The 21,502-nt window shown below is 39.9% G+C and overlaps 1 protein-coding gene across 4 annotated transcripts in view; it reads right to left on the reverse strand.

Moving 5' to 3' along the window:
* dnmbp (dynamin binding protein) overlaps positions 1-21,502 on the reverse strand; it is a 39,212-nt gene that overhangs the window by 15,773 nt on the left and 1,937 nt on the right. For 2 of the 4 annotated variants that reach the window (XM_053238676.1, XM_026915162.3), the window contains exons 2-4: positions 11,766-11,923; positions 10,929-11,051; positions 7,033-9,192 (exon numbers count right to left, since the gene is read on the reverse strand). In XM_053238676.1, coding sequence (XP_053094651.1) covers positions 7,033-9,192; positions 10,929-11,051; positions 11,766-11,910 — 2,428 coding nt within the window. In that variant the 5' untranslated portion in view covers positions 11,911-11,923. Of the gene's footprint in view, positions 1-66; positions 4,771-4,837; positions 6,451-7,032; positions 9,193-10,928; positions 11,052-11,765; positions 11,924-21,502 lie in introns of those variants that run through there. The other 2 variants (XM_053238677.1, XM_026915163.3) reach the window with 2 other exon arrangements.

Consider the following 21,502-nt stretch of genomic DNA (forward strand, 5'->3'; position numbering starts at 1 on the left):
GTTTTCTGGCCTTGCCTTGTACTGTAGGTGTTTTGGTACTGTTTATACCTGAATATAAATTTTTACCTTGCCTCTCTTTCCTGTTGACAACAAACTCAGACTTCCTTAGTGAACTAGGAGCTGTTCTTCTGTAGAAACTGTTCCTGTCCAGTGAACCTGCGTAAAGCGCCTTCTGCTTTTTCCAGCCTTGTTTTTCCATGTCCAGTCTTCCTGAGAATGGGCGAATGAGTGCCCCATTCTTGGTGTTCTCATGATCAAATTGGGTGAGAGTGATAGGATCTTCGTAGCTCCTCACATCCCTCTCTCTAACCGTTTGTGTGTGGTAAACATCTTTTTCCCATTCCTTACTGTGTTTCCAACCATCATAGTCACTGCTGTATCCCTCTGTGGAAACTTTGAAGTAGCTCCTGCTTTTCTGCTCATACTGATCATCCTCCCATTCCCTGTCCTCAAAATAGTCTTTTACCTCATTATCATAGCAGTCATCAGATCTGTGGTCTCTGTTATACTTGTCTCTATAATAATAGCGATCAGTATCTCGGAGCTGGTAGCGGTCCTTTTCCCTCCAACTGTCTTTTTGCCTTTGCTCACGAGGACCTTGTTCCATGTGTTCATAGAGACCCTTTTCTCTACGATCATACTGGACTATCTCCTTGAGTTTGTACCTGCCATCTTTCCTAGAGTCATATGTATCCTTGTCCTTAAGGTCAAGTTTGTCATCATCCTGCCATGTATAGTAGTCTTTTTCTTTGTATTCAGCATCTGGGTTTTCTCTGCATTTATAGTGGTCTACTTTTCTACGATCATCAATATCTTTTTCCCTATATTTTGAGCGATCCCCTTTTCTTTGCTCATACTGGTCAGTGTCTCTTTGATCTTTTCTGTCTTTCTCTCTATACGCATAGCGATTGAATTTCTTGTGGTCTTGCTCGCCCTCTCTATTGTAATTACGGTCGACTCTCCTGTGGTCATACTGGTCCTTCTGTTGACGATCACAGCGATCCATATCTCTGTGATCACTGAACTCTTTTTCTCTATGTCCACAGTGTTCTGTATCCCTATATACATATTTATGTCTTTGTCTAGTGTCATAGTAATCCCTTCGCATGCTGTCCTTGTGGTCATAATGGTCATAATTATCCAAGTCTTTCTGGTTATATCGGTCATATGTATCCAGTTCTTTATGATCATAGTAATCATTGTCTCTACGTTCATAACGGTCCCTTTCTCTGTAATTGCCTCTCTTTTTATCATAATAATCCCTTTTGTCTCGGTCATAGTAGGCATTTTCATCCCGTCTTCTATAGCGCTCCCTCTCATCATAATACTCATCCACATCCCAATAGTTATGTCTGTCCCTGTTTATATGGTTAGGGTATTCCTTTGTTTGTGGGCTCCAGACATGGTCCCTATTCCCTCTGTGGTCAGTAAAGTTCACATCTTCTTTAGGATCATAAAAGCAATGGTTGCCAGTCCACTCCTGTGGCCTCCTGGGTTTCTGAAAGACAGCCTCAGGTGTGTGGTAGAAGAACTGGTTCTTCTGTTGTGGAAGACCCTCTCTGTATGGTACCTTGTCACAGTCCTCATATTCCCAGCAAGTTTGGTGCATACCACTGGCTTGTTTGAGGTAGGCTTGGTTTTCCAAATAGCCTGGTGCAGGCCCAAAATCCTGTGGGCATATTATTGGCTGCTGTGGCTGCTGTAGCTGCTGCTGTTGCTGAAAGTGCATATGCATTTGGATGTACCTCTCCCGCTCCCAGCTGTCACTCACCAACTCCTCCACACTTTTTCCTCTCCGAGGAGGAGCTCTGCTAAAATCCCAGGCAACTGGGGCAAACACCGTAGGGTGTCCCAGTGCCATTTGACCATTCATTCCGTCTGGAAGAATCACTGTTTCACCAAAACCAGCTGTGTTAGCTCCTCCAGTAGTCACTGTTTACAGCCATAGAGACAGGAGTCCACCTGTCAGACATGGTCATGGCCAAACGCTCACTCTCTCTTTCCCTAACTCTCAGTCTCCCACAGCTGCTAGAGCTGGACTGGCTGGCTGAGTTGTGAGAAACTCAATCCTTCACTCCCTCCATCTTTCCAGCCAATAGGAAGGAGGCAGAGGACGAAAGAAAAAGGGGGGAGGAAAGAGGGAGGAACGTAGGGTAATTATTCAGTGAAGTCACATGAGTGGTGGATTACAGGAATTCTGTGATTGGCTGTGAGTTTCTGTTTGCAGAAAAACAAAGGCTGGTCCTCACAGAAATGCGCTTACACCAGAGAGAGGCTTACTCCTTTTCTGCAGAAACTTCTATGAGGTGTTTTCAGACTTGACATTGTCAAACAGAACTGCGTCTTCCACTTCTTAGGATCATGCTATTTTTATACTTAAGTTCAGTCCTAAATTTCTACTTTGCAAAACTGCTTTACCTAACAATAATATTACATTAACAGATGTTTAATCAGTATGAAACACTGAGTTGAAGCTATGAGAAACTTACACATTCAGCTTTTATCTCAAGTAGGATGCCATTATTTTCTGTTTAGACTTGATTAGCATAACCCTTTCACTAGGTGCCCACTAGTATGTAAGCAGCACGCAGATAATTGTCTGACCCACATTTGCATGAATCCGATGATTTTATGAAACTTTGCTTTCATGTTTCAGTGGAATGACCTGGGAAAGTTTGGACACAGGCTGATTATTTCAGAGACTGCTGTGTGGTTTAAAGTGCCTGTACACTTCACAATGGGCTATTGTTGAGGGCTGTCCTGATCTCTGGCATGTTTTAGTGTGAGAGGGGAAAAAAATAGCTATTCATGTCCTCCAGTATAGTATATACCCTGCTTTTGAACCAGTTAAAGGAGTAATGATTAGGAATGTATTTTTTTTAAAGCTGCCTACAGAAAAGAAATCTGGGGAAAACAGTGAAGTGTAGAAAGTACAAGAAAGTGCAAATAAAAAAGAAGATAAGTGCATGTGTTAGCACTGCAGATTCTTATAGTTAACAAATACAAAAGAAACATTTTGTGCTGGGCAATTTAGAAAGTATGTGTTGTTCTCTTCTATTAAACTTAAGATGTCTAATCAGCACTGAGGATCTTATATTACCGAAACTCAGTTCAGGGAGGTCAGGTACAGCATTCCTGCTGTGTAATGACAGGTAGAAAACCATTTATTTACATATACATGGCCCTTTGAGAGTAACACAATACACATTCTTTTAAACAAATATCCTGTTTATAGCATTGTTTAAGCAATGCTATAACTGTTCCAATGAATATATGAAGTAGATAAAAGCTGGGTGAATGGTATGCTATATGAGTGTCATTTTTCTACAGTTTCAAACTTTCTAACAGAACATCCAGGACAGAGAGGCACTGACTTAAGAGAAAAGAGCATGTGTAAATCCTCGAAAAAAATTGTCCATGTACAATTACCAGAGGTTTAACTATGATTATCCTGGAATTATCCCTCAAATTTAGTCTTGCTTATGCATTTTAATTACAGCTAACTGTTCACAACAGAGCATGAAGCAGCCAAACACATCAGTAGGTAAGGAGGTGTCATTAATGAGGTTCTCTTGGGTTTCACAAAGGCATATTTCTCAGTACTGGTTAAAGAGGCCTCTATTAAACTGAAAAGGGTGTCATCTGTACGACAGGAACAGAAAAGATGGGAGCTGGAGATCAGAAGCAAGATAAGCATTTGCATTTTATTAGTGACCTAACAAGTTCAAGTAAGAGGCACCTGGAGTGGACCAGAGAGAGAGAGAGAGAGAGAGACACACACACACACGCACACACACACACACACACTCTCTCTCTCTTTGTCAGAACCCGAGTCAGAATTCTACCCAATGCTAAAACTACTCGCTGTGAGAAGAGCTGCCCCAGCAGAGAGAATGCCGTGCCAGAAACACAAGAGTCTCCAGATCACACAAAAGCGTTTGATTCAACTCTGGGACTGGCTACTTTTTTGTTCCAAGTTTCCTCTCCATGTACGCCCCTCCTCCTGTGACTGTTGTCATCCTATTCCTCCACCCCCTTGCCTTGGTATGTTTTCATGAACCACTAAACTTTTTCTCATTATCCATGTTCATTATCCAGCTACCTTTTTCTTCCTTTTTCTTTCTCTTTCTGTTTTCTCTCCTTCATTCATTCACCTACTTCAAGTATCTTTCTATCACCATTTCAAGAATTTAGATGAGGTTTTATGAACACTCCAACCCTGCACTTGAACAAAAAGCATTCATTACTGTCCCTCCCTCGCAGGGAAACACACCCTGATACGACATGAAAAAAAAAATCACACATACTGATACTCACACTTACTCACAGGAAAGAGAAACCTGTCAGCTAGCAGTTATTCATAACATGTAATTAAATAAAAAGAACGATAGACTGTTGTAAATAAGTCCTACAACTATTAACTTCAAATAATTTTACTAATCAGTATGAGGCAGTCAAAGTGGCCTAAAATAGGAGAAGCTAACAAAACTTCAGCTAATATTTACCATAAGTGATATTATAAATTCAAGACTTCTATTAAATGGTTGCACTTTGTAACTAGGTTTGGATACGCAGCATAAATTACACTTATCAAACAAAGTGTTTACACAGCTGTGTGAATACAGTTCATGTGTGACTATGTGTGTGGTACACTCAGACATCACTGAACATTCATTCTACTATAAAAAATGAAAGGAAAAAAAAAGCGGCCTATTCCAAAACAGACCACTATTACAACAAAATAAATCTCAAAGCTCAACCATAAGTAATTTTTAGACTTAAAAAAGCATGACAGAACATTCAGAACATTTCCCTGTACTTCGAACAATCTTCCTACCTGGCACATATGTGGCCCTGCTCCACAGAACATGGCTAAAAAGGGCTGTGAGACGCATCACAGGCTGCACGAGAGAGCTCCAAAGTCGGCGGCGGATCCCTGGCTGGGCCATGATCTTCACACAGCCCTGACAACACTGATAAGATCTCTACCCATATGAAAGGGAAAACAAGAGGGGCCCTCATACTGTATATATGTGTGAAAGGTTTGTAATTCTGCACGTTAGTTACATGCTCACATATTCTTGCTTAAAGCAATTAATAATTAATTAAGATTTAGTTTAACAATCTTATGTATCTCTTAGTCTTACTTACTTAACTTTATCAAAAAACTGAAATAGACATTAACAGATATAGTATTTTTCTCACATTATAATTAAAAGCATAATGCAAAAAAAGCTCAGCATATTCTGTGTAGCCTGACTGCACTTTTACGGCGGTCATGGGAGCTGGACCCTTTCACTTCATCTTGTAATTCCTGTAAAAAGCAGCTTACTCTTCTGAAACTGAGCTCCAGGACTAGGAAGCTCCTAAAAGTCCTAGGGCTAAAAAAACAGTTTCACCACTTACCATTTGAGTAAACTCTGATGTTTGATGTGAACATTAACTCAGTTTTCTTGACCTGTTTGCATGATTTTATACATTGTAGTGCTGATTGGATAATTGCATGAATGAACAGGTGTAGAGTGTACGTACATATAAGTGTATACATGATATCATTAATTCCAGTAAATTTTATGCTTTTTTTATCCTTTTTTCTCAGCCACAAACACCAATAACTCGGCTTTAACGAAATGTATTTTTCACCATTTCTGTCTTTGGATGTTGGAAGACTGTAGCCTGTGGAATTAGGACATGTTTCACGCAAATTACATGTAGGGTGAATTGGGGTGAGTTATATGAATATGACATATATTGGTGAGAGGTTGTTTCATCTGAAACTGATACATCAGCTCAAATAATTTCTAGTTTTGATGCCATATGACAGTTTCATAAAACAACACAGATTAATTTGTACTGTATTTTGTGAGCTCAAATCTGTGCTGGTTTTCAAGCAACTTGAATAAGGGCCAGTAAATCCAAGCCAGTCACAGTAGTTGTAATTGTGTAGTTTTGTTCTGGTGTATAACATTTTCATAATACAAAATAGAGGATATGCAAGTGAGCCAAAACATGTATAATGGATTCATTTTACTGACTGACGCTTCCTGACTGAGAATGAAAGTAAGAGTTTTTTGCCATCTGACATATGAAGTGTGTCAAATATTTGAGAACCTTGAGCTACAGGTAACAACTTGTGAGAAAGATAGCATTCTTTTCTCCCATCCACAAAATATGCAGCCCCACCTAGTGCCAGGTTATTTAAAGTAAAAGCTGACCTATGTTGAACTAACAAGGTAGTGAACACTGTACAGGTCACCTATTAATATTGTGGGGGAGAGTGCAGCAGCTGCTATATTAAACCTGGACTCGATGACTTCCTTTATGGATAGATAAATAGATCTATGGTCTGACTATCATAGGGGAGTAAAAAATTATTTTTTATTTTTTTTACACTATTCATATCAGAAAATTGAAAATTTGAAAACAGTCATTGGTTTGAACTGAAAAGGAAACTGGTTAAAAAAACTGCCATTAAAAACCATTTCACACTCCCTGGTTTGTCCATGTGTGTGTGTGTGTGTGTGTGTGTGTAAAGGCAATAAACAACCCCAAAACTGTTTCACTGATGTTCTTGTCGCCTACAGACAAGATGCTGGGATTGAAGAACAATATGTCATAATACTGATCAGTTTATGGTTATATGTGATGTTGTAGAATGTCTGCAAACCATTAGTCCCTGTAATTAATTATGTTATAGGAGCTATTGTTGCTGTTCTACCAACTACCAACTTCTCTCATTTCTGTCTCTTGAGGTTATTAAGAGAAAAATAAAGTTTTTCATGTTAATAAGAAACTGAAAAGCACAAAGTTCTCTGTCCTGATGACTTTCCTGTAATGGATCCTGTAACTGGATCGGGCCTGAATTGAATCATATCAGCACTGCACTGGATCAGCAGTGAGTTAAAGTGTATCAAATACATACTTGTTTAATTGTATCATTTTGTATTGTGTTTTATGATATGTGTATTGTATTTTATGCTTGAAATATGTATGGTATTGTCTGAAAGAGGGATATACACTAAATCAAGTTACCTCGCAACTGCTGCTGCTCCAGTGTGAGAGTCTCCACAGTGTAGTTGCAGAACTCCAGATTCTCCATGGCCTGCTGACGGGCCACTTCATCCTCCTCTCCCTCTTCCTCTAGCATGGCACTCAACTCCTGTGCTGTGTGTGTGTACATGTCAATGTCTCTTTCAACTTCCTCAAGTCTCAGAAGAAGTCTATACTGCTCCTGCTCTCTTTCCCTCTCTTGCTCAATCTCTCTCTCCCTTGCTAGAGCATCTTCAGCCTCCTCCACCTTTTCCTCCTGTGTACCCTCCTTTTCCTCTGTTGAGACCAAGAGGTTGGATTGCTGCATAGGGGGTCGGGGACAAGGTGGAGGTGGCCGTGGTGCTTGTCGCATTGGCCTGTAGGGCTGTTGAGCAACTTGACCATTGCTAAGAGTAGAGTGACCATGAGAACTACGAGGTGCTGGTGGTCTAAGAATCCTGGGACGAGGAGGAGGTGGTCGCAGTGTTTTCCGTCTTTCTAGAGAGGAGCTGGGGCTAGAGGGGGGGGAATCATGGGGCAAGGAGTGGTAAGAGCCTTTGATGATGTCACTCTCGCTACTGTAGTCCATGATAGAAAAGTGGCGGGAAAACTTGTCTCTGCATTGATTGCTTCTCATGGACTGCTCCTCACTTCCTCTACACCTGCCTGGAAGACTCCTTTCAAACTCCAGCAGCTGCTGGGTCAGATTGGCTTCCAGGTCACCAGATAAAGAGCCTAATGTGTGAGAGGTTGGCAGCCCATTAGTGCCCTGCTCCTGAGACCATATATTATGCTCACCACGCCCATAAGTTCCAAGGTCAGCATCGCTGACACTTGCATGGCGGGTCAACTTCTTATGTCTGCTCTTCGCTTGACTGTCTGATCTTCTGCTGTTGAAGGGGTTTCTGCTGTCATGGGAGGCATAGTAGCCTTTGTTCCTGGTCCAGGAGGAATTGCTCTGAAGGCTTGAAGAGGTTCTATTAGGTCGGTTAAGGCTGGTGTTCCTGGTGTTGGGAACAGGTGGTGGTTCAGGAGGGCTGTTGTGATTGCTGGTGTTGTTCTGTCTGTTGAGGAGACTGGGACGAGGAGGCAGCTGTGGTCTGGGTGGAATCAGATTTCCTGAGTTAGTTCTCTGGAGTGGCCTAGGGCCTGAATTGCCTGTTCTACTTGGATGGACACGTGGTGGTGGTGGCCTCTCTTGTCTCCTGGGACCTGGCTGATTTGAAGGCAGGCTCTGAACTGTTGTTCTGTCCTGACAGCTGATTTCTGACTGTGTGTCCCTCAAACAGGCCTCTCTGCATTCTTCTCTTCTCTCAAAGTAGTCCAGATCCCACACTGTGTAGTCCTCATGGCTCATTCCATCTTGTGGTAAAGCTTGGTCTTCTTGACCACAACTATATTCAGAAGTATAACTGTCCCCTTTGTCAGAGGTGCTGGTTTTTTCACTTACAGTTGGCACTTGTTCCTCTAACTGTTCCTCCAGCTTAACAAAGCGGTGGGGGAAAATACCCCTTCTGCCCCGCAACTGCCCCTCAAGCCAGCCATCTTCTAGCGTTTTGAGTATCTGTATCCTGTCCCCAACATCAAAGTCCAGCTCCCCAGGCTCTATAGCTCGGAACTCATACTGTGCGATTCCGTACACACCGGCTTCCTCTTCATGTTCTTCCTGGGTCTGCATTTCTACACTGTCCTTCACTCTCTCCTCTTCTTCTTCTTCTTCCTCGTCCTTTTCCTCCTCTTCCTCCATTCTGCAGGGGGGATACTGACCCTGTCCAAGGCTGACAGGCTTGGCAGGCTGGAGCGAGCGCAGAGGTGCAAGCAGCTCTACGAAACCCTCAGGAAAGATTCCTATCCTACCTTTCAGCTCACCCTGGAACCAACCTGGCTCAGGCATGCCCACTATAGTGATGATGTCACCTTCACGAAAGTCAAGCTCTTCATCCAGCTGGGCATGCAGGCTCATAAGAGCACGACCCTGGCCCAGAGCATAAGGAGGCAGCTCAGAATCCTGGGCAGCCGCACTGCGCTCACTCAGCTGCCTAGAGCGGCCTGAAAGCTCCAGCTCCTTCACACAGGATAAGGGAAAAAGTCCATGTGAGCCCCAGGCATTCCGACCCCTGTGCCAAACTGCATCTACATTGCCCTCTCCAGCCACCACATCACCTATGGCAGGGGGTCACAGCACAAAACATACAGAAGCATTATTAGTATTAGATTCAGTGTTTAAAGATTACACAATCATACTACTGGACTAGTCCAACCATATGTGAAGATACAAATGACTGGACAGCCAAGCGTCACAATGTCTGTTAAGGTCACTGATGTCAAATACCACACAGCAAAGCTCCACCTCCTATTGTGTCCAGAATATAAACTAAAACACTTAACAGTCATATACAGGAAATATAATTCATATGACACAGGAAAACAACCACAGGAATTGGAGTTTCCACTGAGAGAGTCAATTCTGATGGTTAAACATCCTAGGATAGGATTTTAACACACAACAAAAAACATGAACCGATGAACTAAACAATGCTATATTAGTAATATAAATATGTAAAATCTGCTATAGAGTAATACATCCAAAACATTTACAAGAGGATAAGAAGGCATAAAAAAAACCAAAACTACTGACATCTAGTGGCTACTTACATCAGCACTGCCTAGAGTAGGGGTTCCCAAACTTGGGGTCGTGACCCCACATGGAGTTGCTTAATTTACAAATGGGGTAAAATTTTGACAAATTAATATTAGAAATATTGAAGACGGATTTTGTGTGTTAATATTTTGAAATGTTACTGGGAGTCACATTCAGACAAGCCATGATCATTAAATTAATAGTCTTTTTCACTAATTTGACATGGTGCACAAGTGCAGGTCAGCGAAAAAGAAAAAAAAAGAACAAATTTAAATTTAAATAAACCAGTGCTGCTTACTTATGTACTATTCTAGACCATTATTTAGTACTAACACTAACTGGTCACCTTCAAACCTTTTTTGTGGACCAGTCTTCTGGATTTCATAGATTTCTAATCTGGATTTTCTAGACTAGAAAATACTTTTGACTGTATGGTCAGAGTTTTTGATTTTGAGAAGCAACCCATGACAAGAATCATGATGACAGTGGAAAGTTTTAAAGAGACAAAGTGCTCGTGTCTCGTTTAAAATCACTCTGCAATTAAATCTCTAAACATTTTACAGTGAAAACCTAATGGATGGGGAAATTTTGGATGCACATGCAATGGCATGCGTTACATAAAATGGCTGCATTGCGCTGGGCCGTATCACATCACCCCAGTGTGGATTGTTTTCCTATAATAACACAACACATCCCACTAGAATGGTAAGTGGTAAGGTAACTTTGGTTTTTAGTCACTTAGATTACACATACATACAGTATGGTACTGACATTCAAATGTTACAGAAGTTTTTTTTTTTATTGTAAATCTGGGGTCATTTGCTCAAAAAGTTTGGGAACCCCTGGCCCAGAGTGTTGATCCCACTAATGCAAGCAGATAGCGGCAGAAACATGTATCTGACAATACATGTTTACCCACAATCACAGTTTAAATGTTTCAGACTTTTGTACAATACCTTTACATCTAACTTCAGAAGACGTACAAATTGAGGAATTCTTTAGATATCAAGAAGATATCAGAGAAAATATGTTACTACAAGAATGACCTACAACAGGACTAAACCAAAAAGGTTACCTCTTAAATGGGACATTATGCCTTTCTGAATGAGTACACTTTATGCTGAGAGAAAGGGACACAGATAACATAGAGGACCAGAGCAGATCAGTAAAACATCTGCACCACATGTAACTCCACTGTGGTTAAAATTATCAGTAAGAGACAGTACACATTTTATACTTGGCCTGGTGGAGGATTTACCTCTCTTCAGGGGCAGGTTGCCTGGCTCAGAGGACTTGAAGTCACTGATACACACATAGAGTTGCTCTCCTGCCTTCGTAGGGGGAACGGTGACAGATTCAACAAAGGTGCTAGGAAACTGCCCTGAAAAACAGAGAAGGTCAAGTGAGTCTGGTGAAATGATGTTATTATTTTACATTAATTTAATGTCGAGAATTGCAGTTTATGTAACCATAGATATAATATCACTTAGTCACTAAGCAACATATTTACAAGTTATCTGTGCTAAACTGACCAGTTACTCAGTGTACATTCTGTTATATACACACTTGTGAGCAGGGCTTTACAACACATTCATCAGTAAATGTTATCAGAATATTGCCCTTTTTCAGAAGCATATAATATATAAATGAGCAATATGCAAATGAGAACTCAAACCATTTATTAATGTATATTGTAATCAGTCTTAACAGAGTTTTTATAGTTTTTTCCCGAGTGTATTGATAAATTATGCCACTCAATTTTAAAATTGTAGGCCAACCTTTAACGGTGACATATCACCTCACTGGGCAGATGTTTATAATATATTTCAAGGCCTTTTTGCACATGTGTAGCCATATAATTGAAATATCCTATTTTTGTCAATATTATACAGCTTTTCTTATAGAAAAATGGAAGATTTATAATCTGTATCTTGTAATCAGTGTGTATCATGTATGTAAATTATTGTTTTTTACTGACAGTATTTTTTTTCTTAATGTTTAATTTGAAGTCTGTACCAGTAAATATTGTTTCCAAATGTCCCTGCATATACCTAACAAATAAAGTGAGATTACGATTGATGACAAGGAACTTTACCTGTGACACCGTCTTTGATCCCAAGCAACCAGAACTCATCCACTACGCTAAGGACTTCAACAACATCACCGGCAAAGAGAGGAAGCTCCTCTGAGACGCTGGGCAGGAACTCAAACACAGCACGCACCACAGAGCCTGCCTCCATGTTCACTCATTACCTGAGAGAGAAGAGCAAGACAGAGATTAGCACAAATATACTCCTTCCTTCAGGGATGCATGTACTGACAGATTTCACCACTAGATGTCTCACACTAGCAACAGTCATTCCACATGCACTAGTGATGACATCGAAACAGCTGTGAGATACAAACAAATGGGTGCAAAATCCAAAAGAAAAAAAAGAATCCACTCTATGTACAGCAAATAAGAAAACATTCTTTATTATCAAATAATCTTAGTTTAGGAGAGGAGAACAGAGGTTAGTCCTTACAGGCTTTTCCACATGGTAAAGCAAGTCCATAAACTCTCTAAAATGTATTTAAATTATTCAGACACGTCTTAACTGGGTGGATCACGGAATAGAGACATTGGCTGAGTCATACAGCCCAGGGTGAGGTACTGTTTAAACAGAGAGAGAGAGAGAGAGAGAGAGAGAGAGAGAGAGAGAGGGTTAATGTTCATTTGTGTAAGCATCTGAAAGTGTTTATGGAGGACATTTCTTGGCCAATATGACAAAGTTCTTCCAGTCTCTTGTAATGCAATTGTGTGGAAGTACATATTGCTTGCCTCCATGGCAAACAAGTATATAATTACTTACTCCATTAATTAGACATATGTAGAGTGAATAGAAAATAAATAATAGTGTGAGAGTGTGTGAAAAGGAGGGCTTAAGAGTGATAAAGAAGGAAAGGAGAGAAGGGGAGGCACATGTTTCACAGACTCAAAGACCTCTCTGTCTGGTATGTGTGTGTGTGTGTGTGTGTGTGTGTGTTTGGGGGGGACTGCCTCAGACAAAAACCCAGGCATCTGGTCAATGGATGACAGGTGATCCCTCTGTGTGGGTCAGAGTAGGGCCTGAGTCACCTTTATCAACCATAAGGTGTATCTAGCTCTGTTTGAATAAACTGCGTGTAAACGTGTGTATGTTGGCAGATCAGTCTAGAAAGCTAAATTCTCTGTTATGAAAAGCGCCTTTTCTACTGTCAAATAGAAATCTCTAAGTACACTATTGATACAGCTTAAATCATTGAAAAAAACTTTAAATGTCACAAACCTGAGTTTATATTCAAAAGCTAAAAAAAAAAACAACTTTCCAGACAGGCAGCTGAAGTGGCACCACTTCTAGATCCAAAGTCTGTTACTACAGGAATGTTGACTGTTATGACAGGTTGTGGGCAAGTACCAACTCTTCACACAGGAGACGTAGCACACATCATCATCAGGCACTGGAGCCATTAAAATGTTGAGCCATTAATACACACACACACCCTTACTATGACATCTTCATAACTTATTATATTATTATATTTACTTCTAAGGGAGAATGACATAAAACTGAGGGAATTAAGCTATTTCATAATTACACATCATTGAGAACACAAAACATACACAAAACATGAGCACACCCTTATGTAATGCTGATGGCATTGATTTAATTTTTTTAATGCCTCTAATGTCAAGCAAGTTCATTTTTATTACTACATCAATTCTTCCAGAAGTGTCTGTAAGTCATGGGTATATGTAAGATTTGGATATGGATTGTACAGACATGTTAATACAAATCTCAAAGAAATACTGAATACCAATATTTGAAGCAATATACACACTGTAATAATAATCAAAATCTTCCCCTTCTCCACTCAGTAGGGAAATCAGGACAGAGAAGAAGAGCGATTGAATAGAAAAATCAGAATATTATGAGAAGGTTGGCACAAAATGTCAAGCTGTGTATGTGTCATAGTTTGAATGGAAAGTTGTTGTTAAAATAGTTAGCACTGTTTCTTCACTAAATTCCTGTTCCTTCGCTAATCTACAAATGTAGCTAGTGACTAGGTATCTACTAGTCTACTAGCTACTAGTTCTAAAAATCTTATCTCTATTGATCAAAATCAACCTGGTTTTGTGAAATAATACAGCATCATGCTACAAAAAATGTTTCAATAAAATTAAATAACCCCAATTTAAACAAAAAAAATGGCTAGCTGAGTTTTCCAGTGAAAGAGTATTAGTAGAGACCTTTGTACTAGCAAGCTAGCTAACATTAGTTAGAAAATTCATGACACCTGACTGCTAGGCTAGTTAGCAAACATCCAACTCTGTCGTCGAATGCAACCAGCAGGTTTCTAGCAGTAACTGAAGTGAAACAAGGACAGAAGTGGGATCACAGACTGAACAGATCAAAAAAGAATAGCTTAGCCACTTTCTTGCTTTTTTTAATGTAAAATACCATAACAGAGGAAGCTGAATAGTTCTAGGCATGTAACTGATTTTGTTGTTGTTGCTGACGTTGTCATTTTTCATTTTGTTATAACCAAACCTACGTCTTGTTAATACATCTGATTAAAACAGTTGTACTCACTACAACTATACTTGCTCACTTAAGAAACTCATTTTTCAACCAGCTCTCTCTCATAGCTAGCTAGCTGGTATAGCACAGCTGAATGATCCATTGTTATAAAGCACGCACAGTGCATGAGACACTTTCGATATAAGCACAAAAAACCCTATTTGTTTAATTCAATAGCTGTCTAACCTTGCACTTAAATAGAAGGCTGGAAGTACCACTGATTCAGAGGAAATCAATAGTTTACCCCTAAGAGAAAATACCTAATGAATTCCTGCCAAAAAACAACGTAGTATTATCAGTTTCACTAAATAGCATCTATCACATGTCCTTTACCACAAGACACTGAGCTAAAACTGGAATTGTCTTACTGTAACATAATAGATTGTGTTGGATCTACTGCAGCTCTTGTAGCTCTTGTAGCACTATGTATTATGATGTCTCCCAGCATTTGGGAAAATTCTACATCTTGGTCTGACATCCAGCATCTCTACGTTTCGTCTATGGCTGTTTGGACAGACAAAGTGCTGAGCATGTTTCTGACTGATTATGGTTAGATCATACCAGAGCAATAGTGGACATTCCTGATAGATGTGTCAGACTGGATGTGTCTTACTCATCAGTTACTCCACTGCTGTATAAAACATCATGTTCGCAGAAGACAGTCATCACCTTTGCTCATGCACATGGAGAAAACTCAGTTTTCAGGGTATGGATCGCAGTGCAAGTTTAAACAGGGAGAAGTTAATTAAGAAGACCCACCTATCCTTAGGAACAAGAGAAAACAGAAATGCCAGCAATGCAAAAAATGCCTATCAAATAGAGTAGCTTGTTTAGTGGAAGAAAAACAGCAACAGTAACTCAAACTCCCTAAAGTCGGATTGCAAGATAATTTTTAATTATGATCAGAATTATTTTACATGGTGGTTATACTGAAATTAAGAACATAATAGTTTAATAATAGTTTTGCATATCAACAGAAAACAATTTTTAATTCATGTTGTATAAGAATAAATTTCTATACATGTATACATCTCAATAAATGAATAATACACTATATGACCAAATATATATGGACATCATGTGTTTCTCCCCCAAACTTCTCCCACAAAGTTGGAAGCACACAATATAGAATGTCTTTGTATACTGTAGCATTACAATGTCCCTTCACCGGAACTAAGAGGTCCAAATATATTTCAGCATGACAATGCTATTTATGCACATTTCGAGCTCCATGAAGACATGATTTACTAAGGTTGGTGTGGAAGAAGTCGAGTGGCCTGCACAGAGCCCTGACCTCAACCCCACTGATCACCTTTGAGATGAATTGGAATGTTGACTGGGCCCCAGGCCTCATCTCCTGACAGCAGTGCCTGACCTCACTAATGCTCTTGTGGCTGAATGAGCAAATCCCCACAGTCACACTCCAAAATCTAGTGGAAAATCTTCCTAGAAGTGTGGAGCGAAGGGGGACTAAATCTGGAATTGCATGTTCAATAAGCACATATGGGTGTGATAGTCAGCTGTCCATAAACTTTTGGCCATACAATGTATATTCATTTATATAGACAGTAATATGCTGAATAATTCTACAGAATTATGTGCATATGCTAGCTCTCACTAAGAATATTCAAGGTAGAACTGAACATCCCAATTGTTTGTTCAAAAAAACAAACAAGCAAAAATGACAACTGTAATTCATCCTCGGTCCAACTCCAGGAGACACTAAGGCTAAGCTACTCCATGGTTAGTAATTTCACTTAGAGCCCAAGTATTACTTACATGTGAAGTTGGCATTTGTAAACAATGCCTTGTATATGCTCCACTGGTCAAGAGGAGAGAGTGAAGGACACTGATGTACTGGCACACAGCTAGTGACATTACAGAGAAAAGCGCTCAGTGGCATATGGTCCCACTGAGAGAGAGGTAGCACCCACTGTGTGTGTGTGTGTGTGTGTGTGTGTGTGTTTGCGCCCATGAATGTTTGTGCACACGTGTCTTGTACAAAAGAATGATTAACACCTATATAAAAATAATAACAAAAGGTGAGTGAAAAAAGAGTGTATAAAGAGAGTAATCCAGATTAAATGTGCTTTGAAGCCTACCAGTGAAGACATCAGGGGATCAGGAGGCTTTTGTCAAGAGACACCTGCATGCAGCTAAGAAAAGAAGTATCAAGCCTGAGAGAGAGAGAGGGAGGGAAAGAGAGAAAGCCACTTTGCCCTGCTTTGCACTCGAGAACTCCTTTGGGATCTAACAATAACTGAGAATTCCTATTCAAATATCATTGCTCCTGCAATTCAGTCAGCACACATAAGTTAATACAAGAGCAAAGTGTTAAGATAGATCAATGTACAAATAATGAACTATAAGCAGATAATAAATACACAGAATGGGGCAGGATGTGCTGTGACATTTGATGGATGGCTTGATGATTTATCAGACACTTATCAGGACAAATATTATTCTGTAAAGAAACGAATGGGACTGCAATGATTCTATAAATCACCCTAGAGTAAATCAAGTAGAGTGTACTGGAAGTAACGACAAGCTCTGGGGTGACAGGTAAAAGGGAAGGAACATGGTGGCTCTTTGTAGGGCAGTGGTAGCTCAGTGGTTAAGGCATTGGACTACTGAGCAGAAGGCTTTGAGTTCAAATCCCAGCACTGCCAAGCTGTCCCTGCTGGGCAAAGCCCTTAACCCTCAACTGCTCAGTTGTGTGTTCTGTAAGTCAGTACTACTGAGACAAATAATGAGTCTGTTTGTCTCCTACCACTTGGCAGCAGGGTGAAAGTGTCAGTAGAGTGACAGACAGCTTTACAAACACAGGCCTCATACTCTCTCCACCAGTGTGTTTAGTGTGTCTATTCTGAGAGTTATCTGTGCACACACACACAAGGACAAAGACACAGCTGTGCTGTCAGTGACGCCTCTGTCCCTTAGTATTGTGTGATGTAATATCACTGAATGCAGCGATCTAGATAATATTTGATTTGTAAGGCTTAAAAGTATATTGTAACAACTGTTCTGAGACTTTGTTGATTTCATAAAATTGTTTAAATAATTTAGATAGTAAATAATTACATAAGTATTCATTAGTACACATTTTAAAGATTTCTAAACAAACAAACAAACAAATAACATATTTAATTACGATTAACAAATACACCCTGGACCTAATGTCAGTCTAAATAAGGATGATTCTGTCTAACATTTACCTATGAAATACCTATTAAAAGTAAAGGACATTGAGAGGGACATTGAGAGACATTGAGTTTCCAGATCAGATTATGCAAAAAGACCTTTTATCGTGCCTAATCATCTAAATTACTTCATAACACAGTCATATAATTTACTCTGCTTTGTTCGTCCAAAAAAAGTTTCAGAAATAGAAATGATGCCTCCCTTCCTTTTTTTTGCATCTTGTTCTGCCCCATCACGTTTGCTTACTTCTTTAAGAAATGACATCTAAGTCAGCTGCTTTTTCACCAAATCCACAATTTACGAGCAGATGTGACTGATAATGTGGGTGTGCTATGATTATAAGTTACCAATTGTCATTATGGAAATGAGCTGATTGTATTAAAGAATGACCATTCATTTAAATGATTTTATTATTACGTACTTTATCGACGTAAATAAGTGCTAGAATGCAGGCATTCCAAATTTGAGAGGTACCGGATCCTGTTCTGGCATAAATTAAGTTCCGGCACAAATTAAGTCCTGCATCTGAGAAAAGCCAAGCTGCACATAGCCTCATTATGATTCTTAATTTGGGTGGATTGGATTCTGCTGGGTTTTGTTTGCGCTGTAGCTTTTAAGACAGTTCATGCATGTGTGTGTGTGTGTGTGTGTGTGTGTGTGTGTCTGTCTAGCGAGCCACCACATCCTACATCCCACAACCCACATTCCCATTTCTATCAGTATGTGTACACAAATATTGTCACCATATGCCACCTCATTGTAACTCTCGGCATTTCTCTGGTATTTCTATGGGTTTGTGTTTGATTATGGGTAAAGTTCTGGAACTCAGGAAAATATCTAAACATATTAAACAAGTCGTTGGGGAAATAATTTAATAAGCTGTTTTTCTGACATTATATTAAGGTGATAAACTGTGTGGGTCAGTCTGCAAACAGACTCAGTCAGTGCTGACCCTTACAACATTGCCAGTTCATTCATTTGCATAATGTTACTGCATGATGAGTCAGATTTCACAGCAAATGTGCATATGGCCATGTACCACAAGCCATGCTAAAGCACCCATATCTCCACTATTCCACTGTTTATGGTTTCCCTCTTTTTCCCTCTTGCCATGTTAATGTTCTCTAGCACTGGAGAAATTGAAACTGAAAACACTCTTCCTTTAGACAAACCCAAAATATATCTCCACATCTCTATTTAGATTACCCATTCTTTTAACACTCCCATCTCTCTCTCACTTCTTCTCCAGCTCTATCTCTGTCAGGCAGGAAGGGATGTGGCACACAGGCCTGAAACTTGATCTGCTGACTGCCTGCTTTTATTTATTGAACAGGACTGATTGCTTACCAACAATGAGGGACACACACACTGTACCTCTCCATTATAGCCTGCAGCGAGCATGTATTCAGAGCTAGAAACGTCCTTATTGTTTTATGCTTTTGTTGTGTTCTTTTTTTTATTACCTCTCTGTGTTTACTGTGCAGATATTGTGCTTTCTGACAGTGTGATGCCTAAGAATGCTGCCTCCAGGAAAATGCTTTCATTTAAAACAGCAAGTTCTAGCAGGTGGGGCAGGGGATCATTCCAGATCAATAAACACGTTTCTCTTTTACTTTTCTGCACATGATATATGGTGGAAGAAGGCAACAGATGTTTGAAATAAAAGTTCATGATTGAAGGCTTTAAAACAAAGATAGGCACAGAACCAAAAAATAGGCTGATATTTGTTACTTTTAGAGGAACATGATAAGTGTGTAAAATGTAAGTTTCATATATCTAGGATTTTAAACATTATTTAATGCATTTCGACCTCAATGCATTAGGACCTTGCCATACATAGTTTAAGATCTTTAACAAGACCGACACACTCTTGTGAAGCTTCACATATTTTTGGCCAGTGTTTACATTTCAGCATGTACAATCTGGAGGCTCTGAGCCACAGACTGGAGCTGCTAAAAAAAAATTACTCAGCAAATCTTTACCAAGAAACACGAAACATACAACTGACGTAGGTACTTGGCCATATTCCTCACTTCTCCTTTTATTTTCTCTGTTCTCTTTCTTATATTTCCTTTAATACTACACAGCTGTCTTTTAAAACCTGAAAACAAAATCGCTCTTTATATCTGTATTCTACCCTGTAGTTATTTCTCATCCTCAAAAAACTTCATTCTCCCCCATTCCACAATTCCTCACCAACATGAGTCTGTGTACTGACATCATTCAGAAAGGAAAGGGGAGTTGGTCAAGGCAGAGGGGAGTTTTTGCAGGGAAATCCACAGAACATGAGTGGAGGGGTGGAGTATTTCCCCAGTACAATCATTTTGACAGAGATGGAGGACTATGGCGCTTGAGAGGTATTTGGAAGGCTGTGTGATCAGGCCTTCAGACGCCTCATCAATCTTGTATAAAATCCCTACGCATTCTAATGAATCGGTGCAATTTTTACTGAATGTTGTAATAAGAAGAGTGATGACTGCTAATCTTCCTGACTCAAAATCTGTAATCATGAGAGCCTGTTGCTCTCTCAGATTTGGCACACAGCCAAGCATGTCCAGCAGCCTCTTAATGAGGACACTGGACTACTGCCCATCACTTCAGTCTAAACTCTCCAATGAATGTTACCCAACATGGGAGTGCTTTTCTGTAAAAAATGTTTGAGTAATGGAAATGGTAATCAATAAGTTGTAATGCTGGACACTGACCTCATTAAAATCTTAAATTTAGTGCCATTTTTTTAAAAAGTCCCTATTTTTAATCCCACATATCTGCTGTAATCATGCATGCGAGTCCGAGTAACATATCTGTATTAGTCAAAAAGCTCTGTTATAGTTTTTTTTTGACAAATCACTTAACATTATTTTGTAATGATTCTGTGAATATCAGATAACCACTAGGCACAGTGAATATTTCCCAGAAACCTACTTGTGTGCATGCAAATAAAAGTCAGAAAGTGGTCATGTGACATTCTATGTGATATAAAGAATGTCTTCATACAGCCATAGTTTCCCTGAAACCTTCTTGCTGCATTCCCACTGGATCGGTGCTGGTACTGATTGACAGAGAACACTGTAGATGTTCCGGTGTTCACAAACCCACAGTTACCTACGTAACTAGTACTCCATTTGACCCCCCTAACTGCTGAGTGCTGAACATCACCCAGATAATACAGAGAAGAAGCAACCCAACTTAGGACTAACTGGAAAGGTAGCAACAGTGCAGCTGTACTGGAACAGCACACCTCTACATAATGGCCAAGAGGAGGAGACACTCCTTGCAGAGTGACGGGTGTTCATGATAAGTGCCAGGTATCTAGGCCACATGTAGCATAGGTGATGATGTCCAGCACCCAGTTTAGACAAAGGAGCTTACAAAGACGAAGTGTGGGCTCTTCAGGAAACATGGCGGACGAAGGCGTCTTGCTCCTTTCAGAAAGGTTGTGAAGTTAACAGCAAGCAGCAAAACAGCATCCACAGGGCTATGACACACTATCAGGGCTCCCACATACACCTTTAGGCTAGATGGGTACTTTCTGCTGTCTAACAATCCCTGTAGGAAGGATAGTACACTAGGAATTGTACAATGGACTGGATTCAGATGATGGAGTGATGACAAATAAACACCACTCGTTTCCAACTGAAAGAGTACAAGGTCTGTGTACTAGGGCCTTCTGTGTTCAGTCTCCAGCCTGTGCTTCCTGACTCAGTGGACTGAATAGAAAAAGGAGAGACTCATAAGTAATGCAGTCTATGTGAGAGTACTAACTCTTGTGGAGAGTAAATCTCTGATGTGGAGGCCACTTTCTACAACATCCAAACAAGGAGAATCAAAAGTCTAGTTAAAAAAAATCCAGTCTGATAAAAAAAAACAAAAAAAACCAGAAAAGTAGTTACATAAACTCTTGAAATTCCACACCAAGCTGAGACAGAAAGAAAACATTTCCTTGAGAAAAAGTTTAGATTTTGACAAGCAACTAACATTCGATCAATGAAAATAAGAATTCGAACAATGCCCAAATGACAAACGTGTC

Source organism: Pangasianodon hypophthalmus, chromosome 12 (assembly GCF_027358585.1).
Source record: "Pangasianodon hypophthalmus isolate fPanHyp1 chromosome 12, fPanHyp1.pri, whole genome shotgun sequence".
Taxonomy (NCBI): Eukaryota; Metazoa; Chordata; class Actinopteri; order Siluriformes; family Pangasiidae; genus Pangasianodon; species Pangasianodon hypophthalmus.